General features: G+C 43.6%; 2 protein-coding genes across 3 annotated transcripts; both read right to left on the reverse strand.

Moving 5' to 3' along the window:
- Positions 1–1,997: 1,997 nt before the first annotated feature.
- Positions 1,998–9,285, reverse strand: LOC139641631 (FXYD domain-containing ion transport regulator 6-like). 2 transcript variants are annotated; one of them, XM_071516133.1, is made up of 10 exons: positions 9,019–9,285; positions 6,453–6,512; positions 6,257–6,283; positions 4,828–4,851; positions 4,508–4,531; positions 3,336–3,410; positions 2,721–2,757; positions 2,526–2,563; positions 2,346–2,385; positions 1,998–2,234 (listed from the first exon to the last, which is right to left on the reverse strand). In XM_071516133.1, the coding sequence occupies exons 2-9, from the start codon at positions 6,502–6,504 to the stop codon at positions 2,378–2,380; spliced, it is 285 nt and encodes a 94-aa protein (XP_071372234.1). In that variant the 5' UTR covers positions 6,505–6,512; positions 9,019–9,285; the 3' UTR covers positions 1,998–2,234; positions 2,346–2,377. The 2 variants fall into 2 exon arrangements, with proteins under 2 accessions (XP_071372234.1, XP_071372235.1); XM_071516134.1 differs by lacking the exon at positions 6,257–6,283.
- Positions 9,286–10,047: 762 nt separating this feature from the next.
- Positions 10,048–25,263, reverse strand: LOC139641593 (IgGFc-binding protein). The gene is made up of 23 exons (XM_071516066.1): positions 25,255–25,263; positions 25,050–25,097; positions 22,655–23,887; positions 22,129–22,478; positions 21,340–21,919; positions 20,630–21,231; positions 19,949–20,516; positions 19,324–19,589; positions 18,892–19,233; positions 18,111–18,684; positions 17,782–17,981; positions 17,256–17,397; positions 16,752–17,080; positions 16,079–16,658; positions 15,341–15,939; positions 14,391–14,958; positions 13,642–14,240; positions 12,961–13,528; positions 12,641–12,840; positions 12,032–12,412; positions 11,592–11,878; positions 10,518–10,569; positions 10,048–10,415 (listed from the first exon to the last, which is right to left on the reverse strand). The coding sequence occupies exons 2-22, from the start codon at positions 25,093–25,095 to the stop codon at positions 10,560–10,562; spliced, it is 9,024 nt and encodes a 3,007-aa protein (XP_071372167.1). The 5' UTR covers positions 25,096–25,097; positions 25,255–25,263; the 3' UTR covers positions 10,048–10,415; positions 10,518–10,559.
- Between the last annotated feature and the right edge of the window lie 1,032 nt (positions 25,264–26,295).

Below are 26,295 nucleotides of genomic sequence, written 5' to 3' on the forward strand. Positions count from 1 at the left end.
GCAAAGCGCCTTCTTCTCTGAGAGATTTCCACTGAGGAGCGCTCACTGCAGCACCTTTGCTCAGCAGAAAAGGATGCGCCACAGAAAGTGGGTTACAAGCCAGCAGTAACATATGGGGCGATCATCTGGAGCAAAAAACAAAAGTTTGAGTTTGTAGACTGACAGATCATGCTCCACAGAGGAGCACGGGGCCAATCGAGCTGACTGGTTGTGTTCAAGCAATTTCTGATGCATATTAATACTGCTAAGCATGATCGGCTACTCTTGACGAGTATCGGCGTTACAATTATGAAGGTTTAGCGTTGCAGGCTATATGCCACATTACTATCTGGGCGTCGACAATGCGGCTTGTATGTTGCTGAACCCCCACTTTCTGTAATGGCTTAGTGTGCGCTTTCCATTTCTCCCTACTCTGTCCTCCCTCTTCCAGAAATGCGGAGTGGTCAGTTTGAAAGAAACCAATAGTAAATATCTTTTACAAGTAAATATTTGTCCATTCCAATAGTGAGTTTATAGAAGAACTGGCACCATCTTTCACAATAGTGAAATAAGAATGCCGCAGCAGTAAATAGAAGTGGCTCTTGGCACGGTGCACCAATGCACCAATTTACAATCAATTACAGGAATGACAGACGTATGGGGCTAAAACAAATATTTGTATTCATCTAGAAGAAATGGTGCATCCAAATTACCAAAAACATAATTTATCAAACTTAAAGGCAACTTATCAAACTTAAAACACTGTAATGTAGCCATTCTACACCCTTATAAATCCCCTAAATGTGGAAAAAAGACACAAACCTCCCGTAGTTGTCATGACTGCAGTGTAGAGATGTAGAGGCGCTCTGTCTCCTCGGTTTCTCCTCAAATTTAGCGGCTTGTTGGGTCGCAGGTGCAGAATGGAAACAATATGATGCGGGAGCTGGACAGGAGACACAACTGCGTGTCTATCCGCTATGTGAACCTCCAATGTAAACTTAGCAGGGGCCCTCTGGTGGCAAAAGTCAGGCATTGCATCCATAGTTCAGTGAGTGCTGCTGCCCAGCCTTTAGGTATTCCCCGTAGTGACAGGCTGCCAAGCAATGCGGATGGTTTTCCCAGAGTACAATGAGAGGCAAAGTGATTCACCCAGCAGCCTATGCTTTCTCCCTAACGAAAAGGAACCATAATCATGGAATAAGTTGTAAACTGTAGGCCTATCATAAACTGTATGGCGCTATAGGAATATTATAGGAATATCATAGGACATAAAATCACAAAGTACGATGAGATCACTATGGAAACTCACTATAGAGCAAGTCCTTATTGGAATCTTTTAGTAATTTGGCGTTAGTGTTGTCTCAGTTCCTATGCAGCACACAGATGAAATACCAATGGATATCCTTAGCCCATATGAATAGACCTATTTTGTACATATTTTCTGGGCATTTCTGGGTGTTTTTTTTACTCATTCACTCCTTGCTGTTCGTGGCTTGTAATGCTGAAAATCTATTTAAGTTTAAGCTTATGGAAATGTGGAAACGTGTGCTCAAACTGCACCAGCTTCTTGTTTTCCCGTGTAGGCTACTGTGTTTTGTGCAGTGCAGTCACCCTCCCCTGTTACTCCATGGAGAAAATCTGCATAAGCGGCTTTTTTCCGCACTTTCACTGGGCTACCCAATTCATGGCTGCTAAACTCTTTTCGGACGAGAATAGGTCCATAAACATGACTGAACGCAGTGATTTATGAACTGAGCTGAAATATCTAAACAGATAATTTTCCAAGAAGAAAGCAGCGCATAGATCAGTAACACTGTCATTATTGGTGACCATTATTAGATGTGTGACTGAACTGCAAAGTCAGCAGAAGCAGATGTGCTGCATTGGTACAGGACTGTTTACTACCAGTGGCAGAGAAAACAAAGTAGCCTAATAATAGTAATCATTACAAAAAATAAAAAAAACAAACCCAAGAAAAACACCACTCAAAAGATTGGCTTTATTTTGCATCAATTTATTTGAAAGTCAAGAAAAATACAATTTACAATCACATCATTACTACCATATGAAACTGGCAGATTGTCTAATAACACAGTCATTATAGATAAAAACATTGAAAAAAAAAGAGAAGCAAAAATATATCAAAAGAGCACATTAACATGGTGAAATTGAAAGAAGCTTCATGTGTTGTTGGGAGATTGTCCTCAGCTCTGATCGCGTCCTTTGCTGCCATCTAATGGCAAGAGTCAGCATCACTGTAGAAAAGAGAGGAGGGCATGAGAAAAAGCTTGGTTTGTTCTGCAACAATACTTCCTTAAGATTCCTACTACAAGCATTAGATTCATGGATGTTTTTAAGATACTTACCAGTCATCCGCCCCTCTATGTCTCTGTCTCAACTACTCAGCTGCAGAAACAGTTTAAGATGACTGTTTTAGAAAATGGTACAACGATAATGAATCTACCTGATAGACATTTAACATTCATATTATTATTCAATTATTGGAATACAGCAAGGGTGAACACAAGAGAAAGGAAAATCTTTACCCCTTGGAACTCCTGATTCTGCATCAGGACCTCTGGGCCTGAGGAAAATTAACAGCAATTTAGACAATTTAACAATCTTTTCCAAATCATTTACACAATAAGAACTTAGGGTCTGTCCATTTGAAATATTTTCAAAGCCTGAAGGACATTTGCTTTATTTAATGTTTAATCTTTTTTTTTTCCAAAAAAACTTACCTTGACTTCTCACTCTTTGAACAGGTACACTTTCGGCCTGTAGAAGGGGAAAATGTAGATAAGAAATGGTTATATTAGTCTAAAGCTGCCACTTTATGTAGGCTAATCTAACGAAACCCTTTCACCAGTTGCTATTATTTGAGACCTCTATGTTAATCAAAATAGGCAAGGAATAGCAGGTTAACCTGTTATTAATACTCCATGAGGCCTTACACACAACTCTTCAAATGGAGTAGTTGGGAATTCACTCTGATCATGACTTGCAGAAGCAGAGCTGGAGTGGGACAGTGTGTGTGTGCGTGTGTCCCCATTAATAATTTATTGCTTGGTTTTGGTTACAGGGCTACCACTGGCAGTAACGGCATGTGCTGGTAGAGTACGAGGGGAAGTCTTGGAAGGACAAAGATATACTCCAAGTGAAAATTGGGGTACGGTATGTAGGGCAAAGCGATATGATACATGGAGCATGAGGGTGTTGAGCGCCGAGGTTGTGCAAGATCAGATCAGGACCGTATGAATCAGGAACATCGTGAGACATACAGGGAACGCAATGTGATGACAATGACACTTAGGCATAACACATCTGCTGTGTACTTCAGGCGGTCAAACACTTACTGACGATGAGGGCGATGCCCATGAGGAACAGTACCACTGCAAAAACCAGGCCACCGATTCTCAGAGATTCATAATCTGAAATGGAACAAATTCATTAATGATCCTTGCATGGTTTGTGAATACCTGCAGACTTAACCTGTGCAAAATCTGTCACATTTCTTGCAAAGCTTTCATCTCCAAAATCCCTGAAATTTTGATCATAATTCTGAGACATTTGACCAGTTTGATTCAACTGAGGCATTGCAAAGCATTCTAGAGCCCCCTAGCAGCCATGTTGGAAGACCACCACATAACTCAACGCAGCTACCTAGTCCGACTGCTGCTGTCAACACTGCAAACATCATGGTCAATTTTTGTTGTGAGGCTGGCTGTTCCAATAAGGCAAGAAAAACGGCAGAGAAGTAACCATAGACTTCCAAAAATGTGTTACATATCAAGCTGAAAAAACAAAACAAAACAAAAAAAAACGATGACTATAATGGATAAGAATGGATGGAACAGTAGATGGAGCACCATCTACTGCTCTCATTGCTTAGCTACGCAAAAGAGGCATCACAAATTTGGTTACATGGCTGTTGATTTATTTGGCGTTAGGCCTGGCCTTAGTGTAAGGCTTTAGCATGACTATAATGTTACTTTGCAAGATTTTGATTACAACTGATTGTTTTTCTTAACTCTAATCAGATAAAACTGATATTTTTAACAGAGTGAAAGACAAACTGAAATGGGTGTCATCAAATTGGTTATATTGACTAGTTTTATAAGTATTCATGTAGGTTCACCAGAAGCCCTGACGAGCTGCTGGTCTTCCACCTGCTCTCAGTGGTCTTCCAACAGGGCGTCGGGTATATGTGCTATGGCATTTATAAGACTTCTGCAAAGGGCCTATTCCCTTAGAACTACTGATAAAAACACAAGCACACAACTACCATGATGGGTATTTGCAAATCTAAATTACGATGTTCAATCAATCTGTGCAGTTTGGTGCCTAAGATGGACTCAAAAAGCATAGTGGGCAGGATCAGAAATATTTGGCAGTGGGACTCCGGAAGCTTGGCCCCAGGGTGAATATTTTCCATCGCTCCTGGAAAAACAAACCCGTCTTGACCTCCCAGATGTTTCCTGTGCAGGGTCAGACGTTAAAAGCACACGTCGATCTGCTCAACACTCACCATAATGAAAAGCACTGTCATAATCTGGCAGGGGAGAAGAGAGAGAGGGGAAACAGATGAGAAGCAGATTTACCCACTGACACACTTCAGAGAATATACTGCCTGTGATATGATAGCTATTCAGCAGTTTTGGGGCCAGCATCATTCATTTAGTCATATAAGCCTGCTTGGAGTCAAGTGCCAACTGCAATGTGCATGCCAGCTGAAATGAGTATGCAACTTAGCTTCATTCAGCTAAGTGGATGATCTAACCCTGTAATACATTCTATAAGCTACTATTCAATTGAAACAAAAGCATGCCAATAAAAAAAAACCCTCACCTTTTGCCTGATCTGCTACTGAAGCTGTGAAAAAAAGCAGGGAGACCATTAGCATTTATAAGGCATTCAATTTGGTAGTGTGAGTGAAATTACGTCAGCAATTGGCAATATTGATGGTGGTGGGGCAAAACAACTTAAAATGGGTTAAAAATGGGTGGATATGTGCACTACCTTCAAACTCAACTTCTATTTTGTTGAACATGATACAGTGATTGTTAAACCTTAATATACTGTCACAGTGGAGAGCACGTCCTTTTGTTCCACAGTCATTTTATGCTTAAGTCTTTTTAACTTTGCTGGTAGGATATTATTGTAATGTGTTGGGAAAATAACCAGAATAACAAAGAAAAGCTTGACAAATTATTACTATGGTAATAATGACACAATGCAGATTAGTTTGACATTGGTTATATGAGCAACCTTTGGACTGAGAACAATGTAGCATTGTAGTTGCACACTGAATTAATCACATTTATGTAGGTTTTTTTCTTCTTTTTTTTTTTTTTTTACAATTTTCCTTAAAATATTCATTGAATAGTGTTCTAATGTTCAGCAAACTCTTATGATTGTACTGATGTACAGTTTGGTTGTTGAAAACAGTGTAAATGAAAATCCAGCGGAAAATGGGAATGATGACATGGAAAGTCACTTCAGAAAGCTCCAGTGGCCTCTGTCTACAGAGATGTCACTAAATGGAGATGTCTGTGTTTCCAGCTAAAACAAGTACATTCCAATTGTAATAAGTTTGGGTGCTGACACATATGACTGCACATAGGTGAGAGACTTTTATGAGGTCCAATATGGGGTCTGGATACGACCTGAGGGCCAATAGCTGTCTGTCACTGATCTATGTGATTAACTTAGCTGACTTAATGTCTGTCTTTGTCTGTCTGACATACAGAGTTACAGATGGTAGAGTTCACTTTGGCTTCATTACCAGGCAGTAAATACTGATGTCACTCTCCTAGCCACAGTATCATACAGACCATTTAGCTATTGCTCTTGTTTCAGTGGCAGGAAGTATAGTTTGCTTTTGTAAAAAAGAAAAAAGCTTAGTGTAGGCAATCTGCTCAAGATCAAGTTTGATCTGATGGCATGCGGTGCACACAGAAAAACAGCTAAGGGCCATAGCCTTACAATAACATGAGCAACTTGGCAACAGTCCGGAGAAATGATTAGGCTACTCAAATCCCTTGCATGAAGAATGGTTTACACTAGTTTGACATGGCCTTTTCTCACAGCAGTGAGCTAGTTAAGATGCAATATTGTATGTAGAGTTATGCTGAAATCAGTATCATTGTAAAGGTAATATTAAGGTGACATATTTCAATAGGAGTGTATCACAAGCAGCCATACCAAACAAGTGAGCAGCCAAAACCAAAACAATGGCCATGCATTGCCAGTGACCGCTCTGATGCAGTAAACTTACCGAGCATCTCCCTGCCAAACGCTGATCCTGTTATATAGACAGACCAGCTCATTTAGGATTGCGGGAGCTTAGGACAAACCAAAAATCAAGCCTGCAGAATAAACAACTATGGAACCACAAGCTTGACACAGGTCTATTCCTACAGGGGAACAGCCTCCTGTAAAGCCTTTGAACCTCTAGTGAAAATGATGCTTACCCAATGCAGGAGCTAGCCAGGAGCAGAAAGCCACCAACACTGCAAGTTCCATTCTACCCGCTGATAAGAAACAAACAGGCATGGATGTAAGTAAAAATAGCACAAAAATAAACTGAAGAAAAGTACTAAGTGTCGTTACTTGTTTATGTGCTGGAGATTTGCTTATATTTGGTACACAATGGTTGCGTCTTGAGGAGGAGATCTGCTGGACTGACAGGTAAAGTGGGGCCTTGTTATGCGATTTACAGATGAAACTTTGTAACTTACCGACTCCCTCCAACCTTAGAAAACTCAGCAACTTTAACTCCCTTGCTAACAGAGAGGGTCTGTTTTCAAAATCAACGCCAGCTACTCGCTTCTCCCAAACATTACCAACCAGCCAGCTTAGAGGAAGTTTAGGTTAGGGGGAACTATTTCTCGTTTTCCAGATCCATTAGAGATCAGTAATGAGGCCACTCTTAGTTTATCAACTCTGTTAATATATTGTATATTGAATTAAAGCTTGGATTGACATTATTGATGAATCTGTGGGACTTTGCATACCTGTCTGACATAAAGCTTTGCCTTGGCTAGGCACTACATAACAGGATACATTTTATTCTTACAATCATTCATCTTATTAGATATGCAGCATGTCTTATAGTGACCTCCTGACTCCGGGTAAGAGAAGAGCAGCTATTTCAGGCTCAGAACATGGGGCTTGGCAGTAGAGGGGTGCAAGGCAAGGCCAGTGTTGAGTTACATTTGATATTTGGTCAGTGGGTCACAGGCATGATTCATTAGCATTCGCTTGGCGGGTCAACTAGTCTACACATGGATCATGGTGTCATGACACAAACCACCCGGGGCTGTTTTTCCCATGCACACACAGCTTTCTCTCTACACTTTATCTAGTACATTCTTTGAGATTCTCTTACACCAGGCTACGGTTCCACAACCAGACTCCCACTCATGATTGTACAGGGACTGCAGTAGTACCGCAATGCATGTCCAAAGAGCATATTGGTCAGGATTTTGTATCTGACCATATTGCACCAATAGAATCCCATGTACAGAGGCATGACACCAGTCTCATGCAGATAGGTGCATGCAGCTTTAGCTCTATAAATGGGTGGCAGTGACAGAGAAGCCAGTGAATATAATGTTTTGCATTGCAAAGATAAAAACCCACATTAGGTGCCAAGGTTTTCCTCCCTTACCCAAAGCACAGAGCACTGCTGGGGATTCATGCATGACTAGAGTGGGGGTGTGAACGTGGAGCTGCAGTGGAGAGAAATGAACAGTCCAACCCTGAGAGCAGGATTAACAACAAAGGCCTGCCAATCAGGTTTAATCAAACAAATACAGGGCGAGCTATTCTAAAAAGAACCAAATCCAATAATCTTGTTTGTTAGCCTTCTGACTGATGTAGTTGAATATAATGGGGAGACAGGAAAGAAGCCCATAAAGCAACACTTGAAAATTTAATTACCTTGGCTTATCATAAAGTGGGATTTACATGGACACAGCTTGTAATTAAATAAAAAAGACAGGCTTACATTAACCCTTAAATAAATACGCAAGGTCAAATAGGCCCGCCCTGTTGTCCTTTTAGCAATATTTAAACAATGGAAATGGATTATCACTATGTCGCAGATAACAGGTTCTGATGAGAACAATTTCAACTTCCTCTACTCTCTCAAACAAGTTTTGGGCATGGTTGCCCATGAGACGTGTTTGTGTAAAGTTAGATGTGTTTTGGACTTTGCATTTTTGAGAAAAAGACTGGTTGACTCGGCTTCCATTAGGCTACATTGATACTTATGACCACTGAGGTTATTTATGTGTGCGTGAAAAAACAATAATGTAACAATTTAGAGAATCTTGCTGAAGGAGTACAATTACATTTGATCACGCAACCACAACTTTTCAGGACTTTTCAGGTAACTTGCCAGTTGATACCATGTATGGTGTCTTAGCCGCATACAATGACCTTTTTTTCTGTTCGGGTCCAGACAGCTGTTCTCGTAACGCAGTGATACAGAAAAATGTATCCTGCAAATATTGATGTTTTCCACTGATTTGGCTGGCAGGAGAGGGCACTAACGGAACAATTTAAACATGTGACACTAAACTCCCTATTGAAATACAAATTGGATCTCCCCAGACTGCGTGGCAACTCTAGGCAGGACAGACCACAACAGTAACAATGGAAAACACTGGTACATAATCAACATACTGATCTTTCTGACCCCCTTTGTGGAAAACAACAGATTTAGTTTGTGCGTCAAAGGGTTGAATTGGAAAACCACATCACTGAACCAGTGGTTTGGTGGAATTAACATGGTCACATGTTCAGAAAGGCATTCAGATGGAAGTTGTAAAAAAAGATGGGGGTTGGAAGCCGTGTTTGCGGGGAAACGTAGTTAAAAAACCTATTTATCATGCAAGTTAAAGTGCTTAGATGAATTGCATCTTGGAATCCAGACTTTATTATATGCACATTTCTAACCGTCGCAGTGGTATGATACATGCATTCTGGGAAATAATTTAAGAAGCATAAATTCGGAGAATCAGATAAACTTACCGTGTATGAGTTACCAAACGCTCTAATTATGTGTATTTGACCTTTTCCCCCGCCCGAGTGCGCCGAACTCCTGATGTTTGCAAAAAAAAAGTTTCCCTTCAACTGTAGAACTTCAGCCAAGAAAACAGCGGTGAAATCAAAAGTTGCGTTTAGTTTGCGGGTCGTAGATATGAAACTAACAGATTAAAAGTGAATTATTGTTGCATTCTATGGAGATTCTGCTTCAGCATTCGGCTGTGTTAAGTCAATGCTCCTCCTTGGTCTTTACTTGTAATCTGTCTCAGGAATGAGAGGGGGGGGGTTGCTGGTGTGAACGCTCCACCACAGAGTTACACCCCAAAATTACCCCAGGCTGCCCTGCACCGAGGTAAACAACACGAGGAGAGCTACAGTAGAGCTACTGTGCAGATAAATTATTCCCTGTAGTTTCGATGCAAACAATTGATACTAAAACATTATTTCACAATGAACTGTAAATCATGAAAACCTTAATTTTTTTCAACCCCTAACTATGAAATAGACGCAGTATCAAAACACAGAAAGCTGTTGCATTGAATTGTAGATTACAGGCTTATGAGACTGGGTAAGTGAGGTGAACTCAAACCAAAAAAACAAAAAACAAAAAAAAAACACCAGTGTGCTTGTGGTCTTCAACAACACACAGTCTGTCAGTGAGCTACAGTATTCTCAGCAGTGTGAGAACTGGCTTCCCAAGCTAAACCCACACCACACTGCCACATTCAGCCTTCTGTGATATTCCACCAGCAAACGCAGAGCCACTTGGCCTTTGGAGACAAGGTTACAGAAAGTTAAACGGCCTGACTTGGCCTCTTCAACAATATTGGTGAATCCGGAAAGCGCTTTATTTTTAAGATTTCATAGTTTCATAGTTTTATATCTTTCTCCTCCTACACCAAGGCCCATCGAGTGCCGATATTGCCTAGTCAAGTTCACACAGGAGTCTTCTTTCACTCAGAATGCTCTGTTAGAGATGAGTTCTTTAGCTGCAAGAAATATGTATTACACATACCATATTGAAAAAGTGTTTATTGTTCAGAACAGTAAGGAGATAGCATTTTGTAAAACATACACAGGTTCAAAACATGACAAGTATAAAGACAAGTTTAAGACAAGTTAGTTTTGACAGCTCATTACGCTCAGCTCCTGAGTGTTGTGGAACGCAGACACAGAGAGGATATGCTTTCTTACTCCACTAGATGGAGTTGTTGGTTAAGAATGATAGAAATAATGTAAGTTCATAAGTATCTTTCTATTGTTGAAAAGTGAATGTTGTGAGGAATAGATTGCAAGAATCAAGAGGAAATACAGAAATATAGGCAATATGGCTAATATTATGGCTGTAAACAACTTCAGCTGATGACTTCACATTCTTCATCCTGTTTAATGAGGGTAAAAACAAGGCTTTCAGCTACATTTGGCCGCTTCATTGAAGAGGAAATATCAATCCACTGTTTTTGGAGGAAAGGGACTGTTTTTACCTGTGCACCAGATGCTTGTCTATCACCAAAGATCCAGCACCTCTACAGGCCACTGGAATGTAAAAGAGAAAGACTGTCGTCAAAGGTAATGGGAACAGAGTGAAGTCACATTCATTCAGGCAGAATAAAGGGATTACAAACAACACTTTGGCAACTGCTGTTTTTAAAGGCGCATGCAAGCACTCAGGGGCAACTGTGGATCCATGATAATAGAACAAAATACCTCTAATGATAACTAAGCGGTCCATAGTTTGCGATTAGAGTGTAGTGATGAGACAAAGCCCCCCAAAAAAGCAACTGCACTGGAGGCAGAGAGGAAAGGTGATGCACAAAACTTCATTCTCTAAAGGGACTGACTTAAGGCTGGCACACAGCACTGAAGATGAGGGCTCAAATTAATATTGCACCCAGATGAGACTTAACTGTCCTTGGATGACAAGCAGCGATTGGATTGCAAGCTTGGTAGCTTTTGATGGCCATGCCTGTCAGCCTCACCTGCTTTTTAATCAGTAATTACCATAGGGGATTCTCTGGCATTTCTTAATTAAATTGGACCAAATGCAATTAAAAACCACACTCTCATTCCCTTAAAAGGGCTCTGTGGAGTCCTTGTTTAGTTCTTGCTGTTAAGAGAATAAGCGGTTGAATGGTCATAGCACCGTCCCATCTCTCGCTGATCTGTGCTTGATAATTTCAGTGGTCAAATTAAGTTTGCAGTTTGCATAATAAAGGGTAAGATAGAGTTCAAGATTAAAACTTCTGCTTTAACTAGAATTTAAGATTAAAAGCACAGGAGAAGGAGGCAAAGTGGTTGTGGTATTACAGCAATTACTCTTAACATCATTAGTCACACAGCTATTGCAATGTAGTGATGTATATAAAAAAAAAAAAAACATAAGAAGACAGCAACTCCCTAGAATTCTTTTTTTGTTTCATGCAGATCTGACTATTTCTGACAAGCACCCCTATCCCACAAAAGGCCATTTTGTTGTGTTGGCACAACACCAAATGTAGTGATGTATTTTTGCCCATTAAATTTCTACAGGTGAGATGCTTTGCTTTTCAAATACTCACCATCTAGAGAAGTCCCCAGCTGTCCAAGAGCCAACAACCACAGACACATCAGTGGTGGTTTTCCCATCCGCAGTCCTCATGTCATCTTTGGAGTCATTATTGTTGTTGCCACAGGCACCACACATTTTACCGGATAGATGACCGTCAACAGTGACGGTGACCGCCTGTGAAAATGAGTAGGTGACTCGCACAGCAGATGCCCTTTCAATGATCACAGTTCTGTCTGCGATCTGGACAGATATTTCATTGGTCAGTTTGCTGGGAAGAGACACTTTCCTGCCATTTACCTGGTTAATATAAAGAGGGAGAAAGAACGGGGAAAAACAAAACCCATTAAGACAATGGAATTACTGACGTCAATTAAACAAATAGTGTATATGAATATCAAAAAGTTTAACGTCATCTTCAAACACAAACTATTCCCTCCCAGCCCCTCTCACCCAGGTGACATGTTGGCTGGTCACAGTGATGGTGGTGTCATTGAAGAACACATAGACGGTGGCCACATTGGGAGATGCGCCTTTACTGCAGACCCTGACGTCCACAACCACACGGAACCACAGGGTAGCAGTCTGATCGCACAGAGACGCCACCTCAAATGCCCCGAGAGCTCCTATGGCTCCAGACATGCCATCAAAGGAGGTGAGGTGGGCAGTAGGACAGACCTTGCAGTGGCTCTGCTTGACATGGCAACCTCTGACCCCGTCTCTTACACTGCAAACATCCCCACTGGCACAGGCCAGCTCTTCACACTTCACCAGCCCCGAGGCCTGGCACACACACTTGGACTTACAGTCTTTGTTCACCACCGCTTGGCCCACCTGGAAACATAAATTGTGTGTCGTGTTAAAATGATTATCTTCCAGGCCTGTGAATGGAATGTGTGAATTTTACATCTATTCATGTGTAAATACTATGACATGAAGTAGGTGGCCATCTATTGCCATAAATATGCCGACTGTACTTTGTTATACCATGACTCTAATTTCCATTTCTTCACATTACCCATGTATGACAACAGTGTAAAATTGATTTGAGTGCAGTCTCACCGTCAGATATCTGCCATCGTGGACGCACCCACAGTTGTCCAAGGGAACACACTGAATGCCGTCAGAAACAAAGCCCGCGTCACACTGGCATCCCTCAAAGCAGCTGTCAGAACAGGTAATGGGGTAGATAAGGCTGGCACAGGTCGCCCCACAAGTGTCAGCACACAACTCATAGTGGCTGTTGGCAGGGCAGGTAGCAGCTGCAGGGGAAGAAGGCATTTGTAAGACACACCTAGATTAAACAAATAGTATAAAACATAATAAAAACATTGACAATTCTTCAGCAGTGGATTATTGAAATAGTGTTGTGTTTAACTCACGGCAGAAGGAGCTGCTCCTCCATGACTGGATCTGAACCCCAGCGTTCTGGCAGGCCAGAACATAGCCCTGGACACTGTTACACAGGGTTTCTTTGTCCCCTCGCAGGGCGCAAACATCAAACACGCAATTGGAAACATATGCCGCTGGGTCCACCTTACTGTGGCAAGCTTTGAAAGGCCCGTTAGGAGCACTGATGATGCCACAGGAGTCAGATTTGCCGTACAGGGCAGCCTTGGCCCGGTCACATACTGGGCACTGCCCTCCACAGCCCCCACACACCGACCCAGGCAGGTTCAGCACCCACGCCTTCCCAAAGTCATCGACGTTGTTCGTATTTCTACCACCAGGACGTCTGAAGTCATCGCGGGGGTTCTTGTTGTAGTTGCCACAAAGGCCACACATCTTACCCTGGTATGTGGATGGTACGATCACCTCGACGTAGTAGACAGTGTCATAGAGGACTTTCAGGCCAAAATCTGTCTGGAGGATTATGTTACGACCCTCCTGGGTGACTGTGATACGCCCATTATCCAGGTTGAGAGGAAGGTTCAACTGCTCATCATCCACCTGGACAGAGGAGGGAGGAGAACAGAATCACTAATGATACATGCTTCTGTGAATATGTAAAGTATGTAAAAACACAATCACAGAAGTGAGTTGGAAAAAGTTGATTAACTCACAATGACTTTCCATGCCATTCTCTGCTGGATGTAAATGACATAATCGTAGACTGTCACTGCGACTGACTTGGTGACAGCAACTCTTCCATTTCCATACTTCTCATTCCCCTGAGTTACGGTGAATGGTGTCAGCTGGCTTTTGCCATCATCACACACCTTCGCCAACGTATAGACACAGGTACCCTGGAAATCAAACCTCCGCCCATCAAAGGAAATGTAATGTGGGTCACCAGAAGCCACACACTTGCCTTGTCCCTCAGGGTGGCAACCTTTTACTCCCTTTACAAGCTTACAGGTCTCTCCTGGGCGACACTTAGTCTTTTGGCAGGACACAGCACCATTTTCTCCACAGGTGCACTGCTCCACACACTTGGCCTCTGGGTAGAAGACCTCTCCCTTCCTATAGTACTGACCACCATAGGAGCAGCCACAGTCTCCAACAGGCACGCACACATCCCCACTCAGCAGGTAGCCACTGTCACACAGGCAGGCCTCTGTACAGGGCCTTTGGCAGGTGGTAATGGAGGTCAAGCTGGCGCAGGTGGTAGGGCAAGCCGAGGCACACAGAGTATAATGGCTGTTAGCTGGACACACCATTGCTGTGGGACAGAAGAGGGAGAGGGGCGAGAAGAATGAGGTAAAGCATGGGAGAGGCATTTAGGCCTGGGAGATTAGTTTATTAATTTTATAGGTAAAAGGTTATGTTACGATAACATTCCTGAAATATGAAAACGCAAACCCGGACTTACGACAGAAGCTATCTGACCGCCAGGAGTGGATGGTGACTCCAAGGGCCTGACAGGCAGAGACATAGACTCCCACAGCACTGCAAAGTGAACCCTGGTGACCACGATACTGACAGGCATCGTACACGCAGTCCTCCAGGTAGGGAGCGGGGTCCACACGGCTGTGACACTCTCTGAAAGGCCCTTTCTTGTCAGCAATAATTCCACAGTACTTCTGGGCACTGTACACTTTCCTCTGGGAGTCTGAACAGCCATTGCACCCTGCCCCCTGGCAGACCGATGAACAGCCTGGAACCAGGGCCACCCGCCAACTCTCCCCCAGCTTGGTGACATCAGCGGCGGCCTGGCCATTCTGCATGGCCAGGTCATCCTGAGGCTTTCCATTGTAGTTGCCGCACAGGCCGCAGACTGCGCCCTGGTAGTTGCTGGGCAGAGTAACAGTCACCACACTACGCCAGTCAAAGGTCACAGTGATACCAGCAGCTGTCTCCACTACAGCTGTCCGGCCACTGCGATACACATTTAGCTGACCGTTGTAGTCTAATGGCAAGGAAACGAGCTGTCCAATGAGCTGAAGAGCAGAGAACGTGAGAGGGAGGAATATTTATAGGAGATTATAGATTTAATAATTCTCCAGTGCTTGCTAATCCATTCTAATGTGCAGTTAAAGCTTAGTTTAATTAAGTCCGCCTGGATCACAAATTCTAATGTGTAATTAAATATATATGTGAAAGAGCACCAGGGATAGCAGAATTAGCACAATGACGGAAGGCATTATCACCCGCACATTTGAATGAGGCTCAGAATATCTGTCCTGTTTTTATGTTTAATACTGTAACTATGTGCTGTGTCCCATTCCTTTCCCTCCATAATGCATATTACTACATGTGTCAGGTTACCCATTCAGTCTCTCATCAAATCATCCCTATCCATACGTCCATGTTCACACTTACCAGGACCCTGAAGGGGTACTCTCTGCTGATGGTGAGGGAGACCCCGTAGATGGTTACGGTTACAGTCTTGGTGTAGGATACGGTCTTGCTTCCCCGGTGGTCGTTTGTCACAGTCACCTTGAATGGCACTAGCCCAGGCTGATTGGAGCACAGTGCCACCAGCTGATACACACATGTGCCCTGGAAATCAAACCTCCGCCCATCAAATGTCCGGTAGTGTGGGTCACCAGAGGCTGTGCACTTGGCATAACTGATTGGTCGGCATGTGCGCTCTCCGTCCACGAGGTCGCACTTCTCGTTGGCAGAGCAAGAAGCCTCTCGGCATGTCACCATACCCAGGGTGGTATCACACTCACATAGGCGACCACAAGCCTCGTCAGCCCAGAAGCGCTGACCTGACTTGTAGTAGCGGCCCTGATAAGAGCAACCACATGTTTTAGCAGGCACACAGACACCAGCGCTGAGGACATAACCCTTGTCACACACACAGGTCTCCACACAGGTGCTGGGACAGGCCTGCCGCTGCTCAGGGAAGGGGCAGGATGCCTGGCATGGGCTAGCGCAGTCCTCATAGTGGCTGTGAGGCTGACAGTTCATCGCTGGATCAAAGAGGAGCAAATTTGAATTCAAAGACCATTAAGCAAAAAATCAATGCTACTCTCAATTATTTATTGACTGAAATGTATCTTTGATTGATTAAAAAGTTAAAATGATAGTTTTGCACAGTCAGATACTCACGGCAGCCAAACTTTTTCCGCCAGTCCTTGATTATAATGCCTTCCTCACGACACTGCTCACTGTAGGAGGCTAACGCCTGGCACAGCATCCTCTTGTCTCCGTTATTCAAACACATGTCATACACACAGCTGTTCATGAAGGCCTGGGGGTCCAATTTTGCATGACACCTCTGGAACACACTATTGGTCTTGGCTGTGAGGGCCCCACACAAGGCCTCAGTCTCATACAGCTTACGTTGATTACCATCACATGTGGGGCAGCCTTTCTCACATGTGTTCCAGCATGGAGAGGCCTTGTCCTGGTCAGCCGTTTGCCAGCTCTTGCCCCACTCTATCACTGATCCGACAGCTTTGCCTGCTGGGTTCTGCAGCTCATCACCTCTGTTACCATTGAAGTTGCCACACAGACCGCAGACATTGCCGTAGTAACTGCTGGGCAGCTGGATGACCAGTTTCCAGTTCCAGTCGTAGGTGACGCGCAGGCCAAAGTCTGTCTGCACCACTGCGGTATGACCACGCTGGGAAACTGACACCTTATCCTGACCCAGTTGTAGAGGTAGATTCAGCAGCTCCCCATTCATCTGAGGGAAATAGATCAGAACAATATACTATAAAAATACTACAGGTCAAATACAGTTGAACCTTTAAAGCAAGAAGCTCAACTAAACTCTTACCGTGACCCGACCAATTTGGTTCTTGCGTATGGTGATGGTGAACCCGTATACGGTCACATCTACCTCCCTGACATAGGAAACTGCTGTGTTTCCCCGGTTATCATTCCTCTCAGTGACTGAGAATGGAACTAGGCCAGCCAGATTCCCACAGGTTGTGGAGATGGTGTACTTGCAGGTGCCCTGGAAGTCGTAGTTGTGACCATCAAATGTGTGATAGTGGGGGTCGCCCCAGGCCCAGCAGGTGCCTGTGTACTCGGGGACACACACAGCCTCACCCTTCTCTACACGACACTTCTCCTTGACACGACAGTTGGCATCTTTGCAAGGATCTACACAGGTTAAACAAAGGGAAATTAACACAAAAATTACAATTGTACTCAAAAGCACAGATATTAAAGTATTCACCATCTATGGATGATTAAAGTATTATACATAATTGATATAGCTTATTTGATAGACAGTATGAGGGTACTCAGTACTCCAGGATGAGTTAGTGTGTCTTGCCTGTGTTGAAACATGCCCTGATGTCTTTCCTGACCATGCATTTGGTGTTTTTGGGGCAGGAGTGAGTTTCACAGGCCAGGCCCTTCACTGGATCACAGGTGTACTTTTTTTTACAGTCCTCTTCATACACCACTTCACCAGGCTGGGGACACAGAATGTGTTCATTACACAGGGGAAATTACAGGATAACAAGTGGCTCATCTTATTTCACACTTATTCCACTTTGTCAGGCAAAGACAAATTTAGACAATCTTCTGAATAACTCCCAGGGGGAATTCTCAGTGCACATGTCAAAGATCAATTTGTCTAATGTCCACCACTGTGGAAATTTGCCTTGGGCTATACATAAAATAAAGATGAAATTATATACAACACATATAAAACAAACAATAGTGCAAATGAATGCATCAGAGCAATTAAGTCACTCATCCTCTCATTGTGAAGCTCTCTCCGAGTTAAACATCTGTATGGTGTATGGAATGACTGATGATTTTTTTTTTGTATAGACAGAGGTGTTTAACTATACCGTGTAAGTCTTTCCATTGTCATAGCAACCACACTGAGTCTCCTTAACACAGGTCTGTCCATTGAATAAGAAGCCATCATCACAGTCACAGCCTTCTGTGCAGCTGGTGGAGCACTCGACTATCTCCGAGAGGCCTGGGCAGGCTGAGGAGCAGGCATCTGAACACACCTCATAGTGACTATTGGCTGGACATTTCATGGCTGAGATAAATAATCGGGAGATAGAGAAAGAGGATATTATAAACCTGTGTAGACATTTAACACAAACAGTAATAAGTTTCAACTACAAGAACAACAACATGTTTCATATGGAATTGAATTTCTCCTTACGACAGAATGAAGCCGTCCTCCAGTTTTTGATGTCCACTCCTGCCATGTGACAGTTGAAGGCATAGGCCGCTACGCTGTCACACAGGACCTTTCCGTCCCCATTGGAAGCACACACATCAAACACACAGTCATTAAAGTAGGGCTGTGGGTCCAGTTTACTGTGGCAGGCTGCAAAGGGACCTTTGGGTGCTGTGACAACACCACAGTAAGTGGGCTTTATGAACACAGCCTTTCGAGCTGGGTCACATTTGGGACAGTTGTTCCCTTCACAGCCGTTATCACACACCACACCAGGGATGGTGACCTTCCATGATCTCCCAAACATATTCACGTTTGTGGTGAGCTGACGGTTGGACATCTGGAAGTCGTCATTGCGGTTACCGTTGAAGTTTCCACACAGGCCACAGGTCTTACCACGGTAGTTACCAGGTACTGTGACCCTGACATGGTAAACCAGATCATAGGTGAGAAGCAGGCCAAAGTCTGTGGTGATAACATAATGGATTCCCTCCTGATAGACCTTCACTGCTCCATCATTAAGATTCAGAGGGAGGTAGTTGAACACTCCATTCACCTGAAAGAAAGGCACAGGTCTTGTTTAAAATAAATGACGAACTGATAATATCAAGAATATTAAAATCTGTTTATCTGGCTTGCATTACATCTCTTAGGCATTTCTGCTATCTGCCACTACACGATAAAAGCACTAGATATCATTTAATCATGTATTACAGGCTGATATAGAGCTTTGTTCAAATGAGGAACAGGTGCCTTTGCTCACCAGGACTCCGAACATGTTGTTCCTCATGATGAGAGTGAAGCCGTAGACCTCCAGGGCAACCAGCTTGGTGACAGACACCACCTTGTGGTTCATCATCCGGTTCCACTGCACATTCTCCACCTGAACTGAGAAGGCCACCAGGTGGGTGCCTTCCAGCCCACAGCTCTTGGTGAGTGTGTATGTACAGGTGCCCTGGAAATCGAATGCTAGCCCATCAAAAGACAGGTAATGGGGGTCACCAGAGGCATGGCACACACCCTTACCAACAGGGTGGCATTTTTGGACACCATTCTCCACCTTACACTTCTCTTTAGGGCCACAGGAGAACTTCTTACACTCAACCTAATAAAAACAGATGTTCAGAAATAAGAATAAGGTTGCTATGCTGCATATTTACACTAATCAGTATCAATCCATTCTAATATTTATTACCTCTCCATCCTGTTTGCACTTGCACTCCTCCTCACACTTCCCATTGGGATAAAACACTTGGCCGATGCGGTAGTAGCGCTCACTATATAGGCAGCCACACTGTGAGAAAGGGACACAGTTATCTCCACTGAGGATGTATCCCTCATCACAGGAACAGCCCTCTTCACAGTGGGCCTGGCAACCCTGTGGAGCGGACAGAGTTTGGCAAGTGGCAGGACAGGCAGTCGAACACACTTCATAGTGGCTGTGGAGTGGACATTTCACCGCTGTAGACAGAGACATTAATTAAAGATGAGGTGATTTTATTACCATTGTAAATTGAAAACTAGGGTACGTACATACCCTCAAACTACCAGTGACATTTCAATTTAGAATGCAGATTTTAAATGTAGGAAGGGTTTGTAAAGCTACTACTCTGAAAACACCTAGTCAAGTGTGGATAGAAATAGGGGCTAGACTCACAGAGCAGTTAAAATAAAAATTAAGTCATTCTTTAAATTCATTGATTGCATTCCAGCTTTGCAATGTCAGTTCTGTACTGTATTGTATGTACTGTCTGTCAGTAAATAATACTCACTTGGCCTTTCTATGTAAATCATGTTATTAGAATGAATACATTTCTCACCACAGAATTTATTGGTTCTCCAGTCGTATACCTTGGCCCCTGCTTCCTGGCAGGCAGATGTGTATGATGTGATTGCCTGACAGAGCACATCCTTCCTGCCCTTGTACAGGCATACGTCATAGACACAGTCTTCAAAGTGGCCAACTGGATCCACCTTAGCATGGCAGTCACGAAATGGCCCTTCGGGGTCCGTCAAAAGACCACAAAACTCCCCCGTTTCATATGTTCTCTTCTGGTTAATGTCACAGTCGGGACAGACTCCTTTACAGCCTTCGACACAGCCTGGGATCTCAGCCACTCGCCAGCTGGCACCAAAGTCTGCTGGCCGGACAGTTTTGGCACCGTTCTTTGGGATCAGGTCATCCTGGGCTTTGCCATTGTAGTTGCCACATAAGCCACAAACAGCTCCCATATAGGTGCTGGGCAGTTTGACAAACACAGCACTGTTCCAGTTGAAGGAGACTTTGAGACCGAAGGTTGTGGTGATCACAGCGTACCAGCCACTCTTGTACACAGACACCTTTCCGTCACTCAGGGTGACTGGCAGATTGACCAGCTCACCATCCACCTGGGAGAGAAGACACCATGGTATTTGAATACTGAGATTAGTGTAAGTGATTCACAGGAAAGATTAACTGCTCATTGCTGTACTGTTATATGTAAGCCTGATGTAGCCCTTACCATGATCCGGCCTTTGTGTGTCTTAGTAATGACAATGCTGAGAGAGTAGACCTTGATCTCCACTAACTTAGTGTAGGACACCACCTTGCTGCCCCGGTGGTCATTCTGCACCAGGACCTCAAATGGTACCAGCTCCCGGTCCTTGGAGCAGAGTGCAGCCAGTTGGTACACACATGTCCCCTGGAAGTCAAACCTCTTCTTGTCAAAAGTCACATAATGGGGGTCACCCGTGGCCTGGCAGGTGCTGTAGGAGACAGGATAGCACTTTCTAACGCCCTCGACCACCTGGCACTGATGCCCTGCCCGGCAGCCTTTATCCTGGCACTCCACGCGTCTACTTCCAGCAACGCAGTGACACCGTCGCCCACAGGCCTGGTCAGCCCAGAAGCACTCTCCAGCGGGGACGTATCGACCCTCATAGGTGCACCCACAGCGAGCAGCAGGCACACACTGACCTCCACTTAGAATGTAGCCTGTGTTACAGGTGCAGGTCTCCACACAGGGGAGCTTACATTTGGAGGGAGCATTAGGGTCAGAACAAGTGGCAGGACAGGCACTGCCACACAGCTCATAGTGGCTATTGGCTGGACATTTGAGAGTATCTTGAGAGAGGAAATAGAATGGAGAGTATGAGATGAATGCTAAGAAGAACATATAAAAAAACAGTATGTCGATTAACCAACACTATCCAGCTTGTTAAGATCACTTACGGCAGTGTGCAAGTTTCCTCCACTCTTGAACCTGGATACCAGCTCTCTGGCAGGCGTCAGTATAAGCCTCCAACGCTTTGCAGAGGAACTGCCGGAGGCCGCCTCCCATACATACATCATATTTACAGTTCTCCAGGTATGCATGGGGATCAATGGCGGCGTGACACTTGCTGAATGGTCCATCAATCACACGTGTGATGAGCCCACAAAACGCATCACCCTCCCATATTTTCCGCTGCTCGTGTTCGCAGCGCTCACATCCACCTACACACTCATCTCTACACAGAGCATTTTTCACCAGTCCTGGCACCTTCCAGCTGCTCCCAAATGCCAGAGCTCCTCCAGCCTGGGAGCCTGAGGGTGTGGTGAAATCATCATTGGGGTTGCCATTGAAGTTGCCACAAAGACCACAAGTCTTATCAGCATAGGTATTGGACAGAGTGACCACCAGATGGTGTTCCCAGTCATAACGGACAGTCAGACCAAAGTCGGTCTCGATGATCACTGAGCGACCGCTCTGAAACATAATCAGTTTGCCCTTCTTCAAGGTCACTGGCAGACTCCACAGACTGTTGTCAATCTGCACAAAAGAGGGTGTGAGAAAATACAATTATATAGCCATTATAATTGCCATTTTAATTGATGTTACCAGTCATAATGCAATCATTTCATGATCATTCCATCTTCCCAATCAAAGAAACATGAATGAAAACTGTTCTATGACAATAACATAAAGTTATGATCATATTTGTAATATGCCTTTGTAGTAACAGAAATGGGAAGCCTTACCCTCACACGACCTGCCTCAGAATGAACCGCTGTGATGGTGACACCATACACCTTCACTGTCACCAGGGCAACATAAGACACCCTGAGGCTTCCTCTGTTCTCGTTTTGGGCCAGGATCTCAAAGGCGGGGAGATTATCATTGGCTGCACAGTTCTTAGCGATGACATATGTGCAGGTACCCATGAAGTCAAAGCGTCGCCCGTCAAACGTACGGTAGTGGGGGTCTCCCATGGCCCAGCAGGTACCAGAATTGGAGGTCACTGGCTTGGGAACACAGGAGGGATTCTCACCCTTCATCTCACACACCTCATTGGCACTGCAGGTCACACTGTTGCAGGACTGAGATCCACCTGGGGAATTAGAAAGACAATGCAATCAATGCCTATTTCACACATAGTCCCAGTTGTATTATGCATAATGTCAAATGTTTGGTCTTTGTATAGTTAATATGTCATGAACAAAATTTGCATGGAGTTGGATTTTTTTTTGCCTGAGAAATACTTTAACAGCTATAAGTTCACTGTACCTGGCTGTATACATTGTGCTGGGGCACCATAACCATTCCTCTGGCTGACTCCTATACTGTAAACAGCAAAGCGGGACCCAGAGCTGGACACGGTGTGTCTGCTGTTAGGACTCGGCTCATAGGACATCTCTGCCCAGGAGAAATCTGTCCCTGCAACCTTTCTCCACTGGACAGTGCGGGGCAGGGTCACACCATCAATGCGCAGCTCTGCCAATGCACTGTTTTTTGCCACAATCAGGGCTTGGTTTTTGAAGCCCTTCTGAGCTTCAAGGGAGTAAGAGGAGCAGAAGCGGTTGGTGGGCAGGATGGTCATCAAGAAAGGGTCATAGAACTGGAACAAGTTGCGGATACCGTTGAATAACAGAAGGACCTGGATGCCATGGTCAGCCTGAATGGACAGAGTTTCGGGATGGTGTATGCTGATGTCCTTTGACTGCCCCCTCTTCAAATACAAAATGTCTTCATGCTTCCCCTTCTGGACAGTGACTCGGGTGGGCTGGGAGGCCTGGATGTAGACACTGTCAGTTCGTGTCTGGAAGCTCAGGGGAGGCACAATGAAGTTGGATCCCCAGCTGCTCACTGGCAGCAGCTGCTCAAAAACATGGTTACATGCAGAGAAGCGCATGGTGCAGGTGTGGCCCGTGAAAACAGCAACAGGGTGCTGAGAGGCAACTCTAGAGCCAGACAGAACATACCTGCTCTGGAGCTGGACACTCTCATAGGGCTGGAGATCAATTACCATCCGGCTGCCAGAGGCATAGAGACGACCTTGGAACTTAATGGAACCACTTGGGAAGACTTCTACTTTGTTCTTTTCCTTTCCATTGATCACAGAGAATTCTGGGGTGCCAGTGGGAGAATGGGCAGGTATAAAGAGGAAGTACTCTGTGCCCCACTCAGTGACAGGATATACCACAGAGGTGTCTGCTGTGTACAGCTTGTAACTTAAGTAGGATACAGTCACGTCTGCTGACGCCTCAATGCGCACCGCGTTAGAGGACTTCTGGCAGCCGTACATCTCAACACCAGTAGGAATACTGATGGTGACCCCCTCCCCAGCCTTCACAGTTCTCTCCTGCTTGAAGTTTAAGGGGGGCACTTTCACTGTCACTTTAGCAGCAGTCTGGAGGGCAGTGATGTATACCTGGAAGCGAGGGGTATCGTAATGTGATGCATAATTCTGCATGAAGGAAACAGCAAACTCCCGCCCTGACCATTCCGCATGAGATGGACCTGACAGACAAAACAAAGAGCAGGGAAGCATACGATGAAAAAAATAAAAAGTCAAAAGAAAACTATTTTTCAAGTTACCCAAATGTAGGTAGTCAGGTACAAAACACTGCTTCTCAAAGCTCATGTAAGAAGAAAATATGTCAAAAAGCATTAGGAAATGAATAAGACTATTTGTGCCAAGACAATCAAAAGGATTCACAGACTGGCAATACAAAACTTGGCTTGAGACTTCTTGGATCGCATACACAGTACAAAGAAACAATATGACACCAAAGACAAATTCACTGCAAAATACCTTTACTTCAGAGTTAAAAAGAGGGATGAATGCTATTCTATAATGGATGGATTACTTTTTTCCTTGATAACAGTTGTGAGAGTTTTACACTCAAGAATAGTCACTTGGCTGCTTCCCCTCAGCACTCAATAAGTCACTTATGCAGACAATATAATTGCATAATGGCAGTCTTATCAATATCTGCGCTTTTGCTGTGGCAAGAACATTTTCCGGGCTCAGTCAGGGCCTGAGGGATTTAGATTACACTTCTGTTTCACCCATTCAGTATAATAGTTTCAACTCAATAGAAGCTGAAGGTAAATGCTATTCCTAACAAAAGCAAATCTCAATTTAGATGCCCATCTTTTATGTGCTGCACTCTCAAATTCTTCACCTGTTTAACATTCTACTCCATTCACCCATGCACCTAGGATGGCTGCACAGCAATGCTCTCAATTGATAGGGTTGACAACATGGATAAATTGCTTCAAATTGAGCGATCACTTGGCTACATGTCATGCTGAGGAATTCTACACCATGGTTTGAGGAAAGCCGCTGCAATTGATTAAGTGAGCTAGCCAAGTTGAATCAGGTTCAGTATTAGTGGTTAATGGTAGCTAGGATTATTTGGTGGACTGGATATAACTATCTAAGATTTTCCATAATTATAAGATTTACATCACTATTCATATGGCTTCATGCCAAAAACATTATTAAATTACATGACAAATAGGAAAGAGGACACAAGTGGTTATTTCACATTAGAGTGAAAATATGCAACATTGCAGTGGGTCCCGAAAGCCCAGAAAGATTCCCGTTAAATTTAAACTTGATAAATTGACTGCCGCAGTTATAAAATTTCCGCAGTACAACAAAAGAAACACTTACAGCTGAGTAGAGCCACCAAAGCACACAGCAACAATTGGGTCCCCATGGCTGAAAGAAAGGGGGGAAAAAAACACAAAACAAAAACAGCAGTTCTCAATTTCAGTTACAGCAGCATTTGTGAATAACTTTTGAGTAATATAATTGATTTAATATGATATAACTTCCAATATAATTCATCTCTGACTTAAAAAAAAACAATGCTTACCTGGTAAGGGACATTAGCATGATGAAACCCACATTATTCCATCCTTATTTATACTGTTATGAACGAAAACAAACAGCCAATCACAAGTCCAACAGGGCTATGAGAGGGAAATTGACACCTACTCTTTCTCTAAACAAACTAGGGCAGAACCTGGAAATGATATTTAGGTCCTGCTGTATATTTACATGGGTGTGAGGTCCAATACCAACTACTTTTGCAATATACCATTGCACTGTTGAATGAGTCAGAACACACCCAGATACACACCAACTGTACGTCCTGACATCCAGGAATTCATCATGCATGTGAGACGCATTGATACTGTAGGTATCAGCATTTCCTGCCCCATGGATCTGTACTCTATTGAAAAATAAAATCATCCCATCATCCCTTATAGCTTTCTCTTGAAGCCCATGTACCTTTTCTCCTGGATGCAATTTGAACAGTTTATGTGGAAAATTTAGAACATACTGAGATAGGTATTTGGATAGCATAGTGATTAATATCACATTGATCATGATTTTCATTCTTAATGTTTATGTAACATGACCCAGTTTTGTTTTTTAATCAGCACAAATTCCAATGCCACAGGATGTGCAACACCAGGCAGATATAGGTCAATCTTGATAGAATAGTCACCCACTTTCAATATATTCTGGTGTAACCAAATAACATTATCCATTTTGGACTGGGCAAAGCAAGAGTGTGATAAGACCAAAACCACAGCTTATCTACAGACTTTCCCCAGGATTCTCTGAGCCCACATCAAACAATGTAGTTTCATAATCTGGCTGGGTATTGGGGAAAACAAAAAATAAATAAATAAATAAATAAATGTGTGTGTGTGTGTGTATATATATATATATATATATATACATATATATACACACATATATACATATATATATATATATATATACAGTACATACATACATATATATATATGATATATAATATCATTATTATATATCATATATATCAGCTTTCAGCTCAATGTCAACCGGCTACCAAAGTGACCTCCGCCTCAAGGTTCGATGTGTT

This window comes from Centroberyx affinis, unplaced genomic scaffold (assembly GCF_046629955.1).
Source record: "Centroberyx affinis isolate AG114_WGS23_722 - 3 ecotype Tasmania unplaced genomic scaffold, CSIRO-AGI_Caff_v1 ptg000392l_1, whole genome shotgun sequence".
Taxonomy (NCBI): Eukaryota; Metazoa; Chordata; class Actinopteri; order Beryciformes; family Berycidae; genus Centroberyx; species Centroberyx affinis.

Coding starts and splice junctions, on each gene's coding strand:
- LOC139641593 (XM_071516066.1), bottom strand. CDS start 25,095: ATGGGGACCCAATTGTTGCTGTGTGCTTTGGTGGCTCTACTCAGCT. Junction 19,590..19,948: donor GAGAACCAATAAATTCTGTG/GTGAGAAATGTA, acceptor CTCTGTCTACAG/CGGTGAAATGTCCACTCCAC. Junction 12,841..12,960: donor GAGGAGCAGCTCCTTCTGCC/GTGAGTTAAACA, acceptor CTTCCCCTGCAG/CTGCTACCTGCCCTGCCAAC.
- LOC139641631 (XM_071516133.1), bottom strand. CDS start 6,504: ATGGAACTTGCAGTGTTGGTGGCTTTCTGCTCCTGGCTAGCTCCTGCA. Junction 4,852..6,256: donor GTTTGGCAGGGAGATGCTCG/GTAAGTTTACTG, acceptor TTTTTTTCACAG/CTTCAGTAGCAGATCAGGCA. Junction 3,411..4,507: donor TGACAGTGCTTTTCATTATG/GTGAGTGTTGAG, acceptor GTTCCATTTCAG/ATTATGAATCTCTGAGAATC.